Source organism: Portunus trituberculatus, chromosome 44 (genome assembly GCF_017591435.1).
Source record: "Portunus trituberculatus isolate SZX2019 chromosome 44, ASM1759143v1, whole genome shotgun sequence".
Taxonomy (NCBI): Eukaryota; Metazoa; Arthropoda; class Malacostraca; order Decapoda; family Portunidae; genus Portunus; species Portunus trituberculatus.
The window spans coordinates 29,112,412-29,134,989 of NC_059298.1; the positions used below are offsets into that span (position 1 = coordinate 29,112,412).

The window sequence follows — 22,578 nt, forward strand, 5'->3', positions numbered from 1 at the left end:
TGTAGTGAGGTGGTGGTGGTGGTGGTTGGTGGTGGTGGTAGTGGTAATAGTGGTAGTGGTAGTGGTGGTGGTGTGGTGGTAGTGGTAGTGGTGGTAGTGGTAGTGGTAGTAATAATAATAGTGCTAATAGTAGTTGTACTAGTAATAGTGGTAATAGTAGTAGTAGTAGTAGTAGTAGTAGTAGTAGTAGTAGTAGTAGTAGTTGATGTTGTTGTTGTTGTTATTGCTGTTGTTGTTGTTGTTGTTGTTGTAGTACCATCATCATCATCATCATCATCAGCAGCAGCAGCAGCAGCAGCAGCAGCAGTAAACCCACGTCTCGGGCAGCAGGCCGACTTGCTGGCGCACCTCAATACACCACTTGCTCCATCTTGCCCGAGATGACAGACTTCTCCAATGTCGAGGCAATGGTGGTCACCCGGAGCGTGTCCTCCGCGGTCACACTGAGGTCGTCGAGGCCTGGGGGCGTGAGGGGGCAGGGGTGAGCATGACGCGGGGAAGGGCAGGGTGTTGACGAGGCGCCCAGAGAGAGAGAGAGAGAGAGAGAGGGAGGAAGGGAGAGACAGCTACTACCTTCTCCTCTTCGACCTGAAAGAACCTAACACTAGAGAGAACAGTTCACACGAGTGCTTCCATCTTTTCTTTCCTCAGTGAAGTATTGTTTTCACCGAAGCGTGTAACAAAACCTTCCTCATTAACAAGATACTGCGACAGACCTGCAATAATTGATCTTAAACAATTAATACTCACATCCCTATCATTCCCTTCGAAACAAGTGCTGTAGATCATAAAATAATTTCACTAATAACTCGTCAGAGAAAAAAAATATCAAGGGTTGACGTTCTTTAAATACGAGAACTAAGATGAAATGACACAACCTTGGCAGCCGCTTCCTTCCCTCTCGCTCCCTACACGTGTCTGGCCAAGACTCATAGGCTCGTGCACTCAAATACTTGTGCGCCTCACCTCCTCTATTTCAAAAGGCTCTATTTATAGTTACACGAATTTTTTTAGATATTTTTACGTTTCTAATGACAGAATGACAAGATTTCTACATGATTAACTGAGAAACACTCTTGAAAACCGTGCCAATCATTTATGTGGCCTCTGAAAATAGTCGTGGTAAGAGAGCAAAGCGTTTCTGAATACGGACCATAACCCCCACTTCCTTTGTATTCCTCCAGCACGAGCAGGTATGAATAGAATACCACGCCGTGCATTCCTCTCTGATAAGTAACGAGCAGTAGATTCTATGTGGAGGGGAAAGGCGACAGTAGGAGCATGAAGGGAGAGGACGTGCGGAGTGTGCGTAGCGGTCAAGACGTAGTAGTGACGCGTGTTGAGAGATAAGGCATTGTGAGCAGGGTCAGTTTCAAGTGTTTGCCTGCAGCTCCGCCACCTCGCGATACGCGCGCCGCTGCCTTGATGCTGTGCGGGGCGCCACTCTTGGATTGGCACGATTAGCGGCAACTCTGCTTCTTTTTCTATTGATCTTTATTTTTGTATCATTAAGTTGGAAGTTATCAAATGAAGTAGTTAGTTAGACGGTTGGTGAAGAAAAGTGGATAAAAACAAAAAGAATCAGCGAGACTCAGCCACTCACTCTTCTTCAGAAAATAAAGTTAAAAAAAATAATGCGGAAGATCTCAATAATGCATGCCAGTTTAGTCCCTGAGATGTTGCTCTTACATGGATGCTCCGCCACTGATGTCAAAGATGTGCAGTCATGTTCTGTTGTGTCGAGTTTCTTTACTTTTTATGGTTCTACTCGATCATTGCAGACTTAACGTGACTCAGCGGAGATACGTGTTCTCAAGCACATTATTTTTTTCTCAACAGGGTTGCTTTGAGAAGCCTGAAATGATTAGTTTATTTCGAACAGTAATTTTCTCCCTTTCATGGTACACAATCCATATTAATCTCACGGGGATCATGAGAGCGTCTTTGTAATCTCTAATGACTTCCACAAGAGGATGTTAGAAGTAGTAGAGATTAGACGCCGAAGCTTTCAGGAATTCGGAGCAGATTGTCATTTGTTGCTTCAGTCTCAGATCACTGGCCCAGGGGCGGCCAACCTTTGGAAGAGTGCGTGCTTGAATTGGCAAAATCTCGAACACAAAAGTTTTCCACTTGCCAACCAAGATTTTTTGAGAATATATATTTTTTATTTTATTTTAAGACTTAAGTATTTAAACAACTTTTTAAATCTAAAAACAAAGATTCAAAAATTGTGTTTCTCCAAGGATCCGAGTTCTTTTTTAACAAAGCTGACCATTCTAATCGCAATTATGACAGCTAAACAGTCATGCTAGATCAAAACATGTATTTGATATTGTGTAGCACTTTTCCTCAGCTTTTAGAAAACGAATAGTTTGTATTGGTGAACTCACTACTTTGGATCTTAGGACCCATAAAAAATCTATAAAAATTCTCATCTGACCCCTCCATGCCGCCCTCGACTACCAAAAACGCACAGAAAAAACAGTAAATTGTGCTTTTACGTGCCAGAAACAAGTCATCGGCTTACCACGTTTGTCGCGCGTGCCAAGGGTTGCTCACCCCTGACTAGGCAGTCCACCCACGATGGAAGTGAAACCAAACATTACCGTGTGAGTGAATAAAAAAGTACAATTGCATCTGATTTACTCTGGGAGTGAAGCAGTGATAAAGCCTCTGACAACTTGTAGGAGTGTCAGTTATAAAGACATATAACGAGAAATTTCTCAAACTGTTTGCCTCGAGCAGATACAGTTGTGACTACCAGTGTATGTAGTAACAGATCACACTTACCTCAACTGTGACCCTTGCCCTGTGCCTCGCCTCAATTTCCATTCCTCTGATATGAGAATGTAAGGTTTCGTAAGGTGACATACATCGGGTTGACCAAACAGATCATAACAGTGAAATTAGTGTGGGACGGTAATAGACTTTTGACCGTAACTGTACCATCTATTCGTAACACACTCACGTTTTTTTGTCATGGCATATGAAGCTGATGTACATTTCTGATACTATGCGTATGAAGGGCAAGCTTCACCATGTACTGTACACAGTAAGATTTTTTTCATTTTAAGAAGCTAATGGACGTTTTTTCGTCAAGATAGGGGAGCTGTACCGAAGTCCAACTGGCATTTCATAAGCTTCATCAACTTTATTCGTTGGTTGTCTGACTTAAAAACCCGAAATGAGGTAAACATCTCGCTTACATCCCTGTCATCACGAGACCAGCAGCGGCAGCGAAGTGTTTGATCGATACGTGGTGTGAGACTCCCGAAGACTGATTGGAGATGGAAAATGCAGTTACCCCCGCTGATTGACGAAAGAAAACGGTAATAGCCCCATGCAGCCACACCGCCACACCGCCTTCAAACCTAATCACTCATGAGTTTGACTTGATCCGTAATATTGGGAAGACCAGCCGATTGGAAGTGGGGACGGCCGATTTACTGGTGTATTCTGACTGGAGCTAGTTTCATTATGACGGTTCACGATGGATATTCATGTCAAGATTGCTTCTCCTGTAAAGAGTGAAGAGCGAGGAACACTGTATGTGATGAAATAACCCAGACTTGGATTTTTTGTCAGGAGTTTGTCTTATTTAGGAGAGGAGTGTCAAGGCATCCACTGACCTTGTATTGACTTTTCTAGAATATTCTTTTGTTTTTAACCCCTTGAGTACTGGGGCGCATTTCTATCTTGAGCTTTGGGTGTGGTTAGATGATTTTGCTGACATTAGGAAGGGTCTGTGGAAGTCAGAATATTAATGGCTACTGTCTTCACTATTTTAATCCCCACATCTGTTTCCGAAGCTGTATAAAATCATCAAATAGTAAGCGGAATGAATATGGAAACGTGTCATGGTACTGAAGAAGTTAAATTAATGTAGCACTCCTTTTGAAAACCCGTTTCTTCACACCTATCCTATCCTATCGATATATTTGTATACTTGGGCGGCAATCTCATATGGAGTGGTCCAGATTTTATAGGTACCACACACACACACACACACACCGCTTAGTGTAGTGGTTAGCACGCTCGGCTCACAACCGAGAAGGTCCGGGTTCGAGTCCCGGGCGCGGCGAGGTAAATGGGCAAGCCTCTTAATGTGTAGGGTCTGTTCACCAAGCAGCAAGTACAGTAGGTACGGGATGTAACTCGAGGAGTTGTGGGCTCGCTTTCCCGGTGTATGGAGTGTGTTGTGGTCTCAGTCCTACCCGAAGATCTGTCTATGAGCTCTGAGCTCGCTCCGTAATGCATGGGAAGGCTGGCTGGGTGACCAGCAGATGACCGTGGTGAATTACACACACACACACACACACACACACACACACACACACACACACACACACACACACACAGTCCTCACCCTGGATAACGTCACAGAAGTGGTCCAGCTCCCTGATGTAGCCCTGCTGGTAGCGGGACGGAAAGGAGTGGTACACGGGTGGCTGCGTCTCGCCCTTCACAGTGGAGGCGGTCATCGGGAAGGGACGCTCGTTGCCCGCAGCCACCATGCCCTTCGGCCCGAACACCTGCATGGAACATCAGAGTGTCACCGCCCCGCACGCCACTCAAAGCGTGTAGCGAGAGAGCATATTACTAAGAGAACAGCGGAGAGGTAAAGATTCTCCTCGTGACGGAACAGACGGCCATCCCAATATGTATTAAATGAACATTTTTTTTTTTTTTTTTTTTTGCTATGGAGAAAGTAATGCAGTCATTTTCAAGAACAATATTTTGCAAAACCCAAGAAAACAAGAGAAGGAACTAATTTCTAGGATGTAAATAAATAAAGGAAAATGCCAGGAAAGGAATGTTCTTATATACATCATAAGTCTAACTGATTGTTCTGGCCACCACATCCCTACCGCACCTCGTCACTAACATAACAGAGCCACAACCTCCACCTGGCCGACCCGTAGCGGCGGGAACTACTGGGTCAGTGACAAGAAAGGCAACTCGCGGCGCTCACCTCCAGCCGCTGGTCGTATCCATAGACGGCGTTGCGGCTGAGGTCTGTCATGGAGAGAGCGCCGGACGGGAACTTCATGGTGAAGGCCACAGTGTCATAGTCGTTGATGGCCGCCACCTCGGGCAGGAAGGCGGTGGCCGAGGCGAACACGTGGGTCGGGTACTCGCCCAGCACCCAGCACGTCAGGTCAATGTCGTGCACCGCGCAGTCGTGAAAAATCCCTCCTGTGAAGCAGATGTTGTTGATTTCAAGCCTTCACACACAGGTTCACTTTCATGCACCAGGATCCCTTATTGCCTAAACTGTATGCATGGAGACAATTATTTTCCTTCTACAACAACAATACACACACACACACACACACACACACACACACACACACACACACACACACACACACACACACACACAGTTCGCTATAGTTCGTTGGTAACATCCCCAGTCACTGTGAAAGTCATGGCCCACTCAGGTGCAAAGGTTTCCATTGGGCGGCGAGCAGTTAGTGATGAGTGGCGTGTGGAAGGTCTTAATTTGAGTCATCGATAGGACTGTATGAAATAGCAGTGGTAGATGAACAGAATATACTCAGTAATTATTAATCAGCTTGTTAATTTTGTGTCGATAGGGAGATTTAAAAGATTAGATAGATTCATAGAAAAAGATGGAAAGAGGTATAGGCATGTTTTATAGAGACAGCCACGTGCAGGACCGATGGCTTCTGGCAGCTTTCCTTATTGTCACAAGTTCTTTCTTATGGACTCTAAACTCTCTGAAAGAAGAAAGCTGACGATCATGAATCCAGCACATGGTTATCAAGAGGGAGGATGAAAAACGCACCCGATATTTTGAGATAATCTATGGACGGCACTGGGGAGTCACGCGCCACCGTCTTCACGATCTGCACTCTGCCCACCGCCCCGCTGTGCACTTCCTGCTGCAGGTGGCTGAAGCTCGGGTCGAACCGCCGATTGAAGGCACAGAGCAGCGGCCGCCCCACCTGGGAGTGAACCAGTGCTGATGTCAGTAAATTAAAGGCATATAGGTCCCAACTGTCAAATGTCATGGCGCTTTTCTTGAGTAAATTTTCAATAAGTTTCTTTAGAATTTTTTTTTCGATTCAGAGGGGAAGAAGGAGGAGGAGGTTGACGAAGAACAGAGGGAGAACTAAGAAAAGGAGGAGGAACAAAAACAAAAGGAGGAAGAGAGTGAAGAGAAGGAGAGGCAAGAGGAAGAGGAAAGGAATGAAGAGAGGGAAAGGCAAGAGGAGGAGGAGGTGGAGTAGTAGAACGTTACCTTTTGCGCCAACTGGTAGCACATTCTCGTATCTTCCATGTCCTCAGCGATGGGCTTCTCGCAAAACACCGCCTTCCCCGCCTGCAGGCCGCGCATCACTAGGTCCTTGTGGAGGTAGGTGGGCGTGGCGATGATGAGGGCGTGCACACTGCCGGGAGACTCGAGCTGTCAGAATGTGGTGCTGAGGTAAGGAGCTTTTGTCAGAGTGTACCTTATGTAGTTTTCCTCGCCTCGACTTCTGATCTTTCACTTTCTTCGGTAGTGGACGTGTGTATCTCATGTTTCGTTCACTGTTTGTAGTGTTGATAGATTTATTTTACATGTGAGAGGAAATATTGCCCAAGAGTTACTGAAAAATGCTTGATTAATTTTGTCTCACTAGAAATAATAGGAGAGGGATTCAATTCAGTACTGGGACATATTTTTTCCTTGAGATTTGTATACGATTAGACCATTTTATTGATATCAGTGTGTTTATGAGGTCAGAATATTAATGGCCAGTTTTCATTATTTTAATCCCACACATAAGTTTCTAAAGCTGTATAAGATCATCTAATAGTAATCAGAATAAATATGGAAACACGTCATATTACTCAAGGGCTTAATATAGTTCTGTCTTGATTCTTCTCTCAAGTCACAGGAAGGTGGAAAAAAATTGAGCTAGGCAAAAAGCACCAGAGTTAACCAGTGAACAGATGAAAAAGGTGGAGATGGTAATTGACTCTTGCATTATAACTACTACTTGTACAGTTTGGCTGGATTAGAGACTCAGATATGACGCACTACAGACGACAACTCTGACAATAGAACACATGGCTCTGATATCGTTATGAGTTCCAAAGTTTACCATTGAATAGATGAGAGAGTACAGATGCTGATTAACTCTTGCATTACATTGCGACGAATACTACAACTGGATCGACTGGAAACATACAGAGGAACCACGTGAGACAGTAGAAAACGCTACATGAGACTTCTGGCGGGGACTCACTCACCTGGGATCTTTAAAGACTTTTTCATCATTTTCGGGGTTCACCAACTGCTCCTCCGCCAGCCGCCACTCCTCAGCCACCGCCTTCAGCTTGGCACGGCTCACCTCCACCACGTACTTGAGACACATGCGCGGGCTGCTCATTATGTTCTTGAGGTGGATGGAGCCTGAGGGTGGAGGGATGTATCATTAGTCATTCAGAATAAGGAGCACCACAAAGGTTACTCCGATGTGTCGCTGTACGTGTCCTGCGTGTTAGTGTTGGTCTTTTCCTCTTGCTCAGTGTGGTTGTGTGGGACAGTGTGTGTGGTTGTTATTTCACGACAGCCGGATAAAAAGACAATCCTTTTATGCTACCTGTGCAGCCGGACAGTGTTTGTGATTGTTACTTCACGACAGACAATTTTTTATGTTACCTGCGCTGCCTGACAGTGTTTGTGGTTATTACTTCACGACAGACAGATAGATAGACAATCCTTTTATACTACCTACGCAGCCGGACAGTGTTTGTGATTGTTATTTCGCGATAGACAGATAAACAGACAGTTTTTTTTTTTGTTACCTGCGCAGCCTGACAGTATTTGTGGTTATGTTACTTCACGAAAGACAGATAGACAGACAATCCTTTTATTTTACCTGCGCGGCCCAGAGCGAAGAGCGCCACGTTCACGACCTTGAGATCTTCAGGCACCGGCTTGTTGTACTTCTTGTTCGCCGTGGCAAGACCCGCGCCGATGAGGTACCTGCGGCCACATGCTTATCAGGGCAGGGAAGATACCGGCTAAATGCAAAGATACACACACACAGAAAAGTGTCGCATCGTGTCTTGTAGTTTTAAGACTTTAGAAAATAAGACGAAACACTTTAGTATCTTATTCATGATGCGTTTTCATATCATTCTGCTTCCTATTTGGTGATTTTATACAATTTCAGAAACTCATGTAGAGGGATTAAAGTAGTGAAGACTCTTGACATCAATCTTTGGACCTCTATATTCCCTTCCTAATGTCAATAAAATGGTCTAATCGTACACAGATTTCAAGGTAAAAATGTGTCCTAGTATTGAAGGGGTTAATATATGATAGGGCAAGTTGTCATGACTTTCAAGAACGTTTTCATTATAGCAGTAATAGTTTAACAATGATATTGATTTTAAGTGGATTTGTTCTAACACGTTCTAGTGCAAGTTATTGTGTCTTTCACAGGTGCTTTCATCATTCCACTAATACATTAACCCTTCAGTACTGGGACACATTTTTACCTTGAGATTTGTGTTCTATTAGAACATTTTACTTAAATTAGAAAGGCTCTATAGAGGTCAGAATATTAATGGTCACAGTCTTCATTATTTTAATCCCTTCAATACTGGGACACATTTTTTACCTCGAGATTTGTGTACTATTAGACCATTTTATTGACATTAGGAAGGGTCTATTTAGGTCAGAAGATTAATGGCCACAGTCTTCACTATTTTAACACCTTCAGTACTGGAACACATTTTTACCTTGAGATTTGTGTGCGATTAGATCATTTTATTTAAATGGAGGTCAGAATACTAATGGTCACAGTTTTCAGTATTTTAATCTCCCTCATGAGTTTCTGAAGCTGTATAGAATCACCAAATAGTAAGCAGAATTAATATGGAAGCGCGTCATGCTACTAAAGAAGTTAACAAGAATTATGTACTGTCAGTAAGAGAAACACACAGAAAAGAGTCTCAGGAAAGATAAAAAAAAAAAATCATCCTTAATAACCAGACTGATCATCTCCGTGGCCTTTTGGAAATACTACTTATGAAACCTCAAGGCTTTTATGAATGCGGGTACTCGGTCATTCACTCCTGTCTCACCCCTGATGCCTGTAGTCCGTCACGTGGGCACTCTGCTTCTCCGTGAAAGGGGAGGGTGTTGTGTAGTTAACAGTGGCCATGCTTGCTGTGACGCCTCGCTGATCTGTCTTATACTAGCGCCACAAGCCTGCCGGAAGAAAAAGACTGTGAATGTGTGTTAGCTAGCAAGTCATCTATGGTGGTAGTGATGGTGGTGGTTATAGTGATGGTGATGGTGGTGGTGGTGGTGGTGGTGGTGGTGGTGATAAAGTTGAGTTATTGTAATGAGTGATGATTATGCTGAAGAAGGAAGGAGTGACTAGGGTGATGCTTTGACGGTAATGGTGATAATATGGTAGCAACAAAAACAGGAACAACAACAACAACAACAACAACAACAACAACAACAACAACAACAACAACAATAACAACAGTAACAACTACTACAACAACAGCAACAACAACAACAATGACAACAACAACAACAACAACAACAACAACAACAACAACAACAACTACTACTACTACAATTACTACAACAACTACTACTACTATTACTACAACAACAACAACAACAACAACAACAACAACAACAACAACAACAACAACAACAAAACCACCACCACCAACACCACAACAACAACAACAACAACAACACACACCACCACCACCACCACCACCACCACCAACAACAACAACAACAACAACAACAACAACAACAACAACACTAACAAACACCCCACAACACCCGTACCTTCACGCTCACTCACACTCAGAATACAAACATGTGGCGTGTCTTCTAATAATGCACCTAGAAAAATGTAGCAGACAGAATCAGATATGACGGGCCCTCCTCTGCCCCGCCCTCAACTCAACTCTGACCGTAGTGCACGTTGTGATGTCCCACCTTCTGCTATCATCTTAATCACCTTATCACACTCAACCCTAATATTCTCCCGTCCACAAGTCCACGTCACTGCCTTCTTAACTCCCTGGCTCCTCATGGCAGGTTAATTCTTTAGTCCTCCCTCGCTCCCTTGCTTGAGTAACTTGCTTTCTTGCTTTTATTGGGTAGAATTAACATTGCAGCACGATTGGGTTTGAAAGACGCTACTCCATCGCTCCTTGTACTGTCATTGGTGGTGATATTATGTTCGATGTTTGTTGTACTAGATTACTATTGGTTGTATGTGTAGTTTGGTTTGGAGGAGCCTTAGCAGTCAAGGTTATTGGATTTGTTAGGAAATGTGGGTTCAAACAAATGTCTTATTATTTTTTTTTCCCTTGTAAGAAGACTGCTGCACTGTTTGATATTTTAGAGGAAATATATAAAGGAATGATAATCTTTTCGAGAACACCATTAATTAAGTAAATAGACAAGGAAAAGAATGAAAGAAGAAGAAATGTATATAATAATGATGGTAATAACACTGCTGTGCACAACAAACTCTTGGTGTTGATGAATACAGGGGAACAGTACGAATATAATCCATCCTGGGGCACTCTTCCCCCACATTCACTGATCCTTCTGTGACGCTAACTCAGAGCATACTATCGAAAGACACTCTCTGCGACTCTCTGCTGGTTCTTCCTCGGCGCCAGAACCCCGTCAGTATCGGCAGCGCGTGGTGGCGTAGCACTAACCACGTGGCAACGACGCTCGACAGACCACAGCTCACGGTTCACCGCCTCACTACCTCACCTGATCAGCAGCCGGTGCTTGCAAGTGTCCGTGACTCTAGGCACTGGAGGAGGTGATGCGTATGGTGCGTAGGGACACTGTGGCGAGCGGCGGGCGTTGTGTGGTGTGTTCCAGTGTTCAGAACCGTGTGGCAGGTAGACTCACCCCCATCACCGAGTAGACCCATCACCTTGCCCCTCTCCACTGGCCCTTCCTCCCCTATCCCTCACCCCCCCTCCCATAATGTATGAAGGTCTGGCGGCATGTGTTCATATTCCGACTCTGAAAGTTAGCCAGTAGCGACAGTATGGGAATGATGCGTCGTGTTTTACCTGTGAGATGACCGTCACGCTGGACAAGGTTTTGTTGGGATGTTGGGAGAAGGTTTACTGGTTAGTGTCTATTGTTAGAGGCCAAATGATCTGCTGTTGAATATACTTATGCTCTCTTGCTCTCTCCTACTGTTTGCTGCGTGTTCCCCCTCATCTCAACTCCCATGATCAGTTGACATGGTACAAAACCAAATATCTGATAGATCATTAGTATATTAGACGACTTAGCAAGACTGTAATAAAACACAGAGCTCAGAGAAAGAGAATGTGGATCTGACATTTGATAGATTATTAACATATAACTAAAAGAAATGCGACTCAGTAAGATTGAAGGAAAACAGCACAGAATAAACAAAGACTGAGCGAAAACACAGAAAGCAGTAAAAGTGAATGCTTCCAATGGGCCATGGAAATAATGAAAAGCAAGACTCAAGTGGTTAGGTTACCACGTGGAGTGAGGAACAAAACTTTCGTGGCTTGTTTGTTTGCATCTGGCTGCGATATAACAATGCTATACACTTATTTCTAGATGCGATATTAATTCCACTGACAACATTGAAAATAATACATATATATGATTGATATTTACTTACACTAGCCGAAATTCATGGGGTTGTAGTATGTACAGTAGTGTTATCTGATGTGTGTGTGTGTGTGTGTGTGTGTGTAATTCACTGTTTGATCTGCTGCAGTCTCTGACGAGACAGCCAGACGTTACCCTACGGAACGAGCTTAGAGCTCATTATTTCCGATCTTCGGATAGGCCTGAGACCAGGCACACACCACACACCGGGACAACAAGGTCACAACTCCTCGATTTACATTCCGTACCTACTCACTGCTAGGTGAACAGGGGCTACACGTGAAAGGAGACACACCCAAATATCTCCACCCGGCCGGGAAATCGAACCCCAGTCCTCTGGCTTGTGAAGCCAGCGCTCTAACCACTGAGCTTCTGGGCCGTGTGTGTAGCTACCGGGCCGTGTGTGTAGCTACCGTGTGTGTGTGTGTGTGTGTGTGTGTGTGTGTGTGTGTGTGTGTGTGTGTGTGTGTGTGTGTGTGTGTGTTCAGCAGATTGACAAGATCGAGGGTTTCAAGTGTGTATTAGGAAACGTTGCAATGCTGTCTATCACTGAGTAAACAAGGAGTGGTTGATGTAAGGAATTATTTTTATTATGTTCATTTATTTGTGCATTTATTTACCTACTGTGTGTGTGTGTGTGTGTGTGTGTGTGTGTGTGTGTGTGTGTGTGTGTGTGTGTGTGTGTGTGTGTGTGAATACCGGAGCCTGTATAGATGACTGTTAGATAGCAATTCTCTGCTCAACCATCTGCTGCGTGGTGTGTGTCATGAGTACATTTGAAAGTTTGAGTACAGGGAGAGTCATTGCGAGCGAATTCAGTGCCGTTGGAATCTTGCACATTAAAAGACCGTAAAGCAAAAGTTTCATTATCAGTTTCCATGCTTTCTTATCATCTTTTTTATTGCGATAGTCAGCCTGATATGAAAATACACCACTGGACAGACCAGTGATTGCCTCGAACATGAGAATGTTGCAGATCATTACAGATCGATTCCACTGAAAACAATGCATGGTCAGATCTTGGGGACAGCAGCCCTGTGCACCAGCAATATTTATAAGGAGACAGCACACGCCGTCCCCTGCTCGGGTTACCTGACCTCAGGCACGAGTGTTTTCTTTCACCACACCATCGATCCTCCCGCATGCCTGTCGCTGTCCTTCAGGATGAAACAAGAGTATTCTTTAATGAGTATCATAACTTTTGTTGTAAACAGATGTTACATAACATCTCTTGACGCCACCTGACAGCTCTCCTCGTTATCATCTCCAACGAGGCTTGTGTAACCCCGCATGGAGACTCCTCGCCGCCGCACCCTGTGACGTAACGCCGCGAGAGGGAAAGAGCTTACCGCGCCTATCTCTTATCTCTTGACTCCACAAGTTGGAGGGCTGCATGTGACTGCCGAGTCATTTGCCGTACCCGACACTTACTGCTTGGCTGACTGAACTGTCGTGAATTCCAGAATGTGTTTAGTGGCCCGGGCATGACAGCCGCGACCATCGCCAACTTGTCGCCGTCACACTTTTATCATTTCCGTCACTGTCCCTTAGGTCTTGTTGTTGCAAGCCCCATGGTGGTTGAGGATTGGGTTAGAATTCAAGTAGCGTCATGTGAAGGCTCCTGCCGCCCTCAGACGTTCCTCGATGCACCTGCAGTTCAAAACAGAGGTAATGGCAACGCAAGACAGGAGGGAAGGAATGGTAATGGCATCGCGTAGATATCTATTCTTCGGTCACTACAATTGAAAATTAATGGACAGTTTCCGGTAGGACTCGAACTGGAAACCACGTTAAGCGGAGCAACACAAGCAGAGATGGTGCCGCAGAACGCATCTTGTTGGTTCTCTCACTACTGCTGCTGGTATTAGGAAATATTTTGTAAGAAGTAAGAGCTATTTTCAAAGGCTAGATAGATTGTCAGTCGCTTTTTATTTTTATTTTTTATTTTCCCCCTTCAATGATGCAGAATCCTTTGTCTAACTGTCCTGGACAACACTCTTGGGCACATGAATACCGCAATATATTCTACCGCAGCAAGACACCGAAGCGTTTGAGAATACGGACCGTGTCTTTGATCACTCGCTCTTCTGTCTCCATTATATCAGAATTTCCCATGACAAAAAAAAAAAAAAAAAAAAGCAAAATCCTCATTATATTATACCAGACACCAGTCACAAATACAAGTAGCTATGTCGAACACAAATCACCCAGCAACTAGACCAAGCACCAGGTGGCAGCTTTTCTCACCTCACCAAATACCAGGGACAGGAACCAACAGATGATTCAACAAGAGGCGCGCGATGCAATGCCCGCTTGAGACTGAGCGAAGGACACGCCAAGAATATATGAATGCTCAGTATAAAGAAAAAAGGAAGAGCGTCTGGATTTCTGTAGTTTAGAAAAGAGGCGACAGTCGTCCGAAAGGTTCACAGATGTTGGAATTGAACTTGAGGGATAAAAAAGACAAAAAAAAGGATGAATTAAGTAAGAGTTTAGCAATAACTCTTATGGCGTTACATAAAAGTTGTTGGGAAGGTTGTGCTGAAAAAAATGCTGAGTAATGTGAACTAAACATCAGTGGATGAGAGGAGATGCAGAGAGAGAGAGAGAGAGAGAGAGAGAGAGAGAATGAAATGAGGCACGACAGAATGAGTTTTGTTAATCTTTTCGTTTAAGGCGTGTATAAGTAAGCCTTGGTCATGGAGGAGGAGGATGAAGAGGAGGAGGAGGAGGAGGAAGAGGAGGAGGAGGAGGAGGAGGAGGAGGAGAAGGAGGAGGAGGAGGAGGAGGAGGAGATGGAGGAAAGTTCTTTGGCAGATAATTGATTACATTGAAAAGGTGTTGTTGATATGTTGCAGGAATTAAGTAAGTCTGAGAAGTAATCATGAGTTACTCGTAGTTACTTCTATTCTACTGTTATACGACTCTCACAACGTCTGAGAAGTGATCCTACTATATACTACTGCTATTCTACTGTTATACGACTCTCACATGTCTTTTTGTTTAATGCTCTCGGCCGCTTCTCTCCTTATAAAGCCTCGCACCTCTGTAGGACTCTTTTTCTAAGTTTACGTAGCACTAAACGGGTGAACCTCATACGTAAAAAGGGCGGTTAGTGCAGAAAAGATAAGACTTACCATTTCTTTATCTGTCTGCCTTTCTTTATCTCTTTTCCAAGTGAGTGTGAGTGCAAATCTTACTGCTTTTGTGTACTTAACCCTTTCAATACTGGGACACATTTTTTTACCTTGAGATGTGTGTACTATTAGACCATTTTATTGACATTAGGAAGGGTCTATGGAGGTCAGATTAATGGCCAGAGTTTTCACTGTCTTTATTCCCACATGAGTTTCTGAAGCTGTATAAAATCACCAAATAGCAAGCAGAGTGAATATAGAAACGCGTCATGGTACTCAAGGGGTTAAAAGCAAGTATTGTCAGCTCACTGCCCGTTCAGCTGGATGAGGAGAGAGTGGGTGAAGAGACGAGCTTTTTCTTGTCGGAGGGTGTGAGAGAACCTTGCTTTGTATCGATCCTGTTCTTCCTCGCATAGTTCACTTGTAGCAGTAAATTAATAAATATAGCTTCGTTACATATCAATTGGTCTTGTGATTGCTTTCTCTCTCTCTCTCTCTCTCTCTCTCTCTCTCTCTCTCTCTCTCTCTCTCTCTCTCTCTCTCTCTCTCTCTCTCTCTCTCTCTCTCTCTCTCTCTCTCTCTCTCTCTCTCTCTCTCTCTCTCTCTCTCTCTCTCTCTCTCTCTCTCTCTCTCTCTCTCTCTCTCTCTCTCTCTCTCTCTCTCTCTCTCTCTCTCTCAAGTTTAATAGTTTATCTTATACTTTATCAATTTCGTAAACAACACGAGTGAACTCATGCAGGTGCCCAACCTGTTGGCACGGACTCACCACCACCACCCACCTGTTGCACTGCGGCGCCGACCCTCCTGCCTTCCCCTCTCCTCGCCGCCCTCACCTGCCGCCGCCTCTCCCCTCCACACCAAACCACCGTCCTCTTCCCTCATCCCTCCTTCTCCTTGTTTTTAGAGGTCTTAATCAGCACCGCAGTCTTCGAGTAGAGCGGTACTGAAGAGGCGTGGTGAGGAGGCCCGTGGAGAGGCCTCTTTTGGTAGACAGATAGGAGCTGGAGCCACCGAGGACACAAGGGGACGGAGGCGCTGAAGGTCACATTGAGAAAGACACTGGCGATGATAACTGGTGGAGAATCAGCGGTTCTCTCCGTATTTCCCATTCTCTTTTTTTCTTCGGTTTGTCACTCTCCTCCACTCCCTTGTCTTATCCATCCTTGTCATGCCCTCTCTCTCCCGTCTTCCCCTCTCTTCTCTTGCTGATACGCTTTATATTATCTCTCTCTCTCTCTCTCTCTCTCTCTCTCTCTCTCTCTCTCTCTCTCTCTCTCTCTCTCTCTCTCTCTCTCTCTCTCTCTCTCTCTCTCTCTCTCTCTCTCTCTCTCTCTCTCTCTCTCTCTCTCTCTCTCTCTCTCTCTCTCTCTCTCTCTCTCTCTCTCTCTCTCTCTCTCTCTCTCTCTCTCTCTCTCTCTCTCTCTCTCTCTCTCTCTCTCTCTCTCTCTCTCTCTCTCTCTCTCTCTCTCTCTCTCAAGTTGACTAGATAGTTTTATGCATAGTAATCATCTTTTTCCAATCCCTTCCTTCCCCTCTGCTTCACCTCCTATGCTGCGGAATGCTCGTAAACACCAATAGGGAGCTTTAAAAGAAGATTAGATCAATTTATGAATGGGGATGATAGATAGAACAAGGTAGCTTTGGTCATACAGGGACTGCCACGTCTAGCCCTAGCGGTCTCTTGTAGCTTCCCTCTTTTCTTATGTTCTTATGTAAATCAACCAGAGATGAACGACTCTTCCAGGCCTTCCAAGTATCAGCGACCCTTCACGTGCCTTACAAGTTACGTAAAGGAAGATGATCACGCAGGTTAACCTTTCATGGGCATCTGCTAGGCTTAACCTCCACAGAAATCCTTTATTTTCTTAGCACTACCGTCTTCAAGGCCACATAGATGATTCTCCTATTTTGTTATTTCCCTAGAGTGTTCTTTTTCTTGTTAATAATATAGAATTTTTTTTTAATATGTCACCAAGACCTTAAGAGACCGTGTAGCTTATTAGAAAAGAGAGTTGCATTCTGACATATACCTTGTTCTCTCACCGCGATTGTTTTCCAAGGCCAGAGAGATTAGCATGATTTACAAGTTTGTTTTTTTCCTGCAAATGATAAAGAAATCCTGTTAATCCCTTATTAAAACTGTATAAAACACTCTTAAAAAACAGTGTAGCTTCAACTAGACTTCAGCCTTTTAAAAGTAGTCGTAATGCGGCATATAAGTATTTCTTTTCGCCCCTATTCACAAACTATTTGCTCTCTCACCACGACAGTTTCCTAAGACCACGGAGACGATTATCCTGGTTTTCCTGATAGTTTCTCCTTTTAATTAACTAGAAACCTTGTCAGTCTGTCACCGGATTCATAAAAATATCCTTAAAAACACGAGTATCTTCAACTAGAGCCTTTGAAAATAGTGAAGGTACAGCGCGGAAGTGTTTCAGATCTTAGTGCTGTCGTGCGGACCAGACGAGTGGCGGAGGGAAAACAATGCTATACGAGGGAGCATCTCCTGAATGATTCCCTCGAGTAATGGTAACTTGATTCCGCGACATGATTCTACAGTTTCTATATTCCAACATCTGATCTTCAGCTCACCTTACCGTGTGTGATTCACTGTTTGATCTGCTGCAGTCTCTGACGAGACAGCCAGACGTTACCCTACGGAACGAGCTCAGAGCTCATTATTTCCGATCTTCGGATAGGCCTGAGACCAGGCACACACCACACACCGGGACAACAAGGTCACAACTCCTCGATTTACATCCCGTACCTACTCACTGCTAGGTGAACAGGGGCTACACGTGAAAGGAGACACACCCAAATATCTCCACCCGGCCGGGGAATCCAACCCCGGTCCTCTGGCTTGTGAAGCCAGCGCTCTGACCACTGTGCTACCGGGCGTGTGTGTGTGTGTGTGTGTGTGTGTGTGTGTGTGTGTGTGTGTGTGTGTGTGTGTGTATGTGTGTATGTCACTGGGTATCACTGCAGCTTGTGTTTGTCTGGCATTTTATTCGTGCATTAAGTCTTCCTTCATTTCACTCACTCTTGCTCTCTTTCTTTCTTCCATTCGTTCATTCTGTCCATCACCTTGAAGGACAGTGGAGAGACAGACAGACAGACAGACAGACAGAGAGTGAGAGAATGTGTGTGTGTGTGTGTGTGTGTGTGTGTGTGTGTGTGTGTGTGTGTGTGTGTGTGTGTGTGATTATTCGTATAAATTCATTCGTTCTTTATTCATTATTCTCTTTTTTTTATACCAATGTGACCGTGGCTGGCAGGGAACATGTCGCAAAAAACAGAGGCAGCAGACAGGTATTGGTACAGTACATGAGGGAGCCAGTCAGTCTATCAGTGGGTTGGTTGGCTGGCGAGGAGGGCGTGGCCGGCCGCCGGCGTGGTGTGAATACCGTCCTAATACTCGTACCATCGCTCCAATCAGCCTGGGTTATCTCAGCGTTCCCGGCCTCCTCGCTGAAATCCGTCCGGTTGTTGCATATTTTAAGATAGTGTTTCCTGAAGGTCGTTGTGTCAATTATGCAGAGACGTCCTGCCGCGTGAATATCTCTCAGGTATTCCCTTTATTCGCACCTTCAGACACATGTGCTACTTTTTAATTCAGTGTTCGGTGTGTCATCTTTTTATATCTTAACTTCTTCAGTACTGGGACACATTTTTCCCTTGAGGTTTGTGTACGATTAGACCATTTTATTAACATTTGGAAGGGTCTTTGGAGATCAGAAGGTCAATTGTCACAGTCTTCGCTATTTTTATCCCCCACACAAGTTTCCGAAGCTGTTAAAAATCACTGAATAGTAAGCAAAATTAATAAAGAAACGCGTCGTGGTACTGAAGTGGGAATTAATTATCATTGTTTCCTGAAGGTCGCTGTGTTTATTATGTGCAAGCAGAGACGCCCCGTGAAGTTCCCCCAGGTATTATCTTCCCCCGTACTGCTAAATCTTAAGTTCACATTTCCAAACGTTTCAATATTTCTTTTTATCTTTTACTTTTAATTAATTGACTTGCATTCTTGAGTCGAACATTTCATCTTTTTACTTTTTATCTATTAGATTTGTTTTCTTGAGCGTTTCATTGTATCTTCTTGACTTGGCGTGCACCTTTGATTTTTTTACGTTTTATGGTGCTGTATTTTCATCATCTTTAATCTACAGTTACAAGAGGAAGTTATTAATCCCTTCAGTATTATGCCACGTTTTCATATTCATTCTAGTTACTATTTTAGCGCTTTTAAATAGCTTCAGGAACTTATGTAGGGATTGAAATAGTAAAGACTTTGGCCATTAATCTTCTGACCTCCATAGACTCTTCCTAATGCAAATAAAATCGTCTAACGGTACCCAAAAATCAAGGTAAAAATGTGTCTCAGTATTGAAGAGGTTAAAGTTCAGAAGGCTATTTACATGACTCTAAGGATAGTTTAACAAGTAATCTTCGTCGTCAGTGACAAAAAAAAACACCGGAGAGGACTCAAGTAGGTATCCATCCCCTTGGCCTTTGAAAACAGCCCTTATGAAAGTTCAACTGCATGAGTAAGGTGGCAATGGAACTAAACCATGTATTATTAACAAACTATTTCTTGAATCTTGTGTGGAAAATCGTAGCATTTCTCGAGGGAAGCGCAGAGGTGATATCATTTTGCTTCATCACCTAACTTTTACTGTTGAAAGATGTATATTTCCGCCATTCCCCGACTTCTAAGCCATGTATTAGTAACAGACCATTTCTCGAATCTTGTGTTGAAAATCGTCGCATGTTTTGAGGGAAGCGTAGAGGTGATCATTCCTTCCTTTATAACCTAACTTTTACCGATGAAAAAGATGTATATCCCGCCACTCCCCGACTTCTAAACCATATATTATTAATCGACCACTTCTTGAATCTTGTGTGCAAAATCGTCTCATGTCTTGAGGGAGGCGCAGTGATCATTCCCTGCTTTATAATCTAACTTTTACTGATGAAAGAGATGTATATTCCTCGCTAAACTCCAACTTGTCTGCGAGTCATGGAAGAATGTAAGCCTTATCATAGTTTTTGTACTGATTTTTTTACGCATACGGTAATTATCATGCCATGTTAGAGGCGAGCGTGGCGGTGATGTGCAGGCGTGGAGTTTGGCTGGAGTGTTGTCAGTAGTAGTGGTTCACCTTGCCTCGCCCGCGCCTTTTAAGGATGTATTATGTAAACAAAGGAACAATGAGTAGTGCCGGCATCTTGCTCTGCCTTGTCATCCTAACTCCAAACAAGGCTAGAAACTCAACGCACGTCACAGTTGTTCCCTTTTACACACGACAGGAAGGTCAAATCTTTATGAAAACTTAACCTATGTCATTTTTACATTTCTATGGAAACTTAACCTTTTCCCTACCAGGACATGTTTTCATGTTTACTCTGCTAACTATTTGGTGATTTTTACAGGTTTAGAAACTTATGTTGGGATTAAAATAATGAAAACTCTGGCCATTAATCTTCTGACCTCCATAGATCCTTCCTAATGTAAATAAAAGCGGCTAATCATACCCAAAACTCAAGGTAAAAATGTGTCCCAATACTGAAGGAGTTAACGTACACAATTTTCTTCTTTATGTAAGCTCAAAAAAAGTTACGACTCACTATGGAAACTCAACTTAAGTCTTTTACTCACTTTTTTCTCCTTACAGCCAATGAAAAGAAAGCCACGATCGCTATGAAGATTGATACTTCACCTTGTCTCTTACTCAAAATTATCATTTTTACGCTCAAGAAAAGAACAATTCACTGTTAAAACTCGAAACTCAATCTATTCTTCATACTTCAATTTTGTTGTTCCATTATCTTTGCCGCCCCTTTAAAGCCCGTATTTTGAAACGCTTTGCTTTCTCACCAGCACTGCTTTCCAAAGTCTGCAGTTGAAGATACTCTTGTTTTTAAGAGTATTTTTATGGTTCTGGTGATGGATTGCCAAGATTTATAATTTATTAAAAGGGAAAACTGTCTTAAAGAATTCGGCTAATTGTCTCTGTGGCCTTGGAAAACTGTCGTAGTGAGAGGGGACGGCGTTTCTAAATAAAGACGTAAGCCAGTCACTCAGTTAATCTTCTTTTAACTAACTAATATGTAAAGCCTTCAATACCAAGCCATCAAATGTATAATGTATACCATCAGAATGCCTTGGTTTATAGGATATGATGAAGTTTAAGACTTATTTTTGCTGTGTTTATCAAGGAGTAAAGGATTAATCTTGAGTTTGTCATTCACTTACTCTTTTCTAATTGATAATAAAAGGTTTTATGGACTGGAATTTGTTTATAGTACTGAATGGATTGAGTGGCGTCATCTGCCTTTTATTTTTATTTCTTTTAACCCCTTTACTACTGGGACACATTTTTATCTTGAGCTTTAGTACTGAATGGATTGATCAGCGCCATCTGCCTATTCTCTTATTTTAACCCCTTCAGTACTGGGACACATTTCTACCTTTAGTTTTGTTTACGATTAAGCCATTTTATTGACATTAGGAAGGGTCTATAGAGGTCAGAAGATTAATGGCCAGAGTTTTCACCATTCTAATCCCTTACATAATTTTCTGAAGCTATTTAAAAATCATCAAATAGTAAGCAAAATGAATATGGAAACGCGTCTTGGTACTGAAAGGGTCAAGGGTTGAGTCAAGACACACTCATCACTCTGCCTCGCTTCCTTATATAACCACACAACAGGAGTGAGGTGAGGCGCGGGACAAACGCACCATTGATACACCGCAGCTGGGAGATAACAACCCCTTCCCGGACACCACCTGGATCTGAACGCGATATCACCTCTCGTTCCGTTTTCTACGCATCCTTTCTTGAACTGATCCGTGCCCTGACAATCTTTACGCTCTCGTCAGGACTCTTTTCCAAGGTCATACGGTTGATTTTTCAGGTTTCCATCGGCTTTTTTCTTATCTATAATGCAGAATCCCTGTTAAAGTTTCCCTAGAATCATGGAAACACTTAAAAATCCCATCGATTTTCACTGCAGCTTGTTGAAAGAGAGATGCGTACGATGTTATTATAGTATGACATGCAGTAAATCTCCACTTTCAAGGATGAGATATAAATATTCATTTTCTGTACGTATATTGCATAACGAAAAGAACTGTGTGCATTGTTGTGAGCGTCAATAAGAAATGAACTGATTGTTGACCAAAATGCAAGAGACTCTACTCCTGTCTCCTTTGGTGTGACGAGGACGCCGTGGAGGTCATACAGGTTTTCAAGGAAGCTTTAGTGATAGTTGAACAATATCACCACTTTGTCAGTAAGAAAAAAAAACATGAAAATTCTTTTGTAATAATCTCTGCGACCAGTGACAAGAGTGCTGATGAGAGGACAGCACGATTGAAAATACTAGACTGTGTGTTTTGTCTTTATGTGCGTCAAATTACAGGGAATCATTAGTGTTCCTTTGAACTTGCCACATACCACTGAGACCAAGAAGGGACGCTGCGGTTATGCAGTACTTTAACACGGGTCAGTAATGCTTAGGAAAGGTTCCTCCCTCCCTCAGCCAAATGACCCTTGAGTTACACCTGCTGCTCCTCGCAGGGATGGGTCCAATTAATCACCTGCCGCACAATGCCTTACTGGGCGCCGCGCTGCGTCTTCCTGGTCCCCGCCACACACCCACGCCTCACGTGATACTCCTGCACTCTATCCGTTGTTTGGTTGTTGTGTGTGTGTGTGTTTGTGTGTGGGAGGCGGGGATTAGATTGGAGTCCCA

The 22,578-nt window shown here is 43.5% G+C and overlaps 1 protein-coding gene across 5 annotated transcripts; it reads right to left on the minus strand.

The window, feature by feature from the left end:
• Window positions 1–185: 185 nt before the first annotated feature.
• Window positions 186–22,542, minus strand: LOC123518966 (inositol 2-dehydrogenase-like). Of its 5 annotated transcripts, none has more exons than XM_045280051.1 (9): window positions 22,424–22,542; window positions 9,106–9,232; window positions 7,893–7,999; window positions 7,261–7,423; window positions 6,266–6,413; window positions 5,810–5,969; window positions 4,973–5,196; window positions 4,367–4,532; window positions 186–459 (listed from the first exon to the last, which is right to left on the minus strand). In XM_045280051.1, exons 2-9 carry the CDS (start codon window positions 9,183–9,185, stop codon window positions 350–352), a joined length of 1,158 nt encoding a protein of 385 aa, XP_045135986.1. In that variant the 5' UTR covers window positions 9,186–9,232; window positions 22,424–22,542; the 3' UTR covers window positions 186–349. The 5 variants fall into 5 exon arrangements, with proteins under 5 accessions (XP_045135986.1, XP_045135985.1, XP_045135988.1 ...); XM_045280050.1 differs by lacking the exon at window positions 22,424–22,542 and adding an exon at window positions 10,787–10,913; XM_045280053.1 differs by lacking the exon at window positions 22,424–22,542 and adding an exon at window positions 10,533–10,591.
• Window positions 22,543–22,578: the final 36 nt, after the last annotated feature.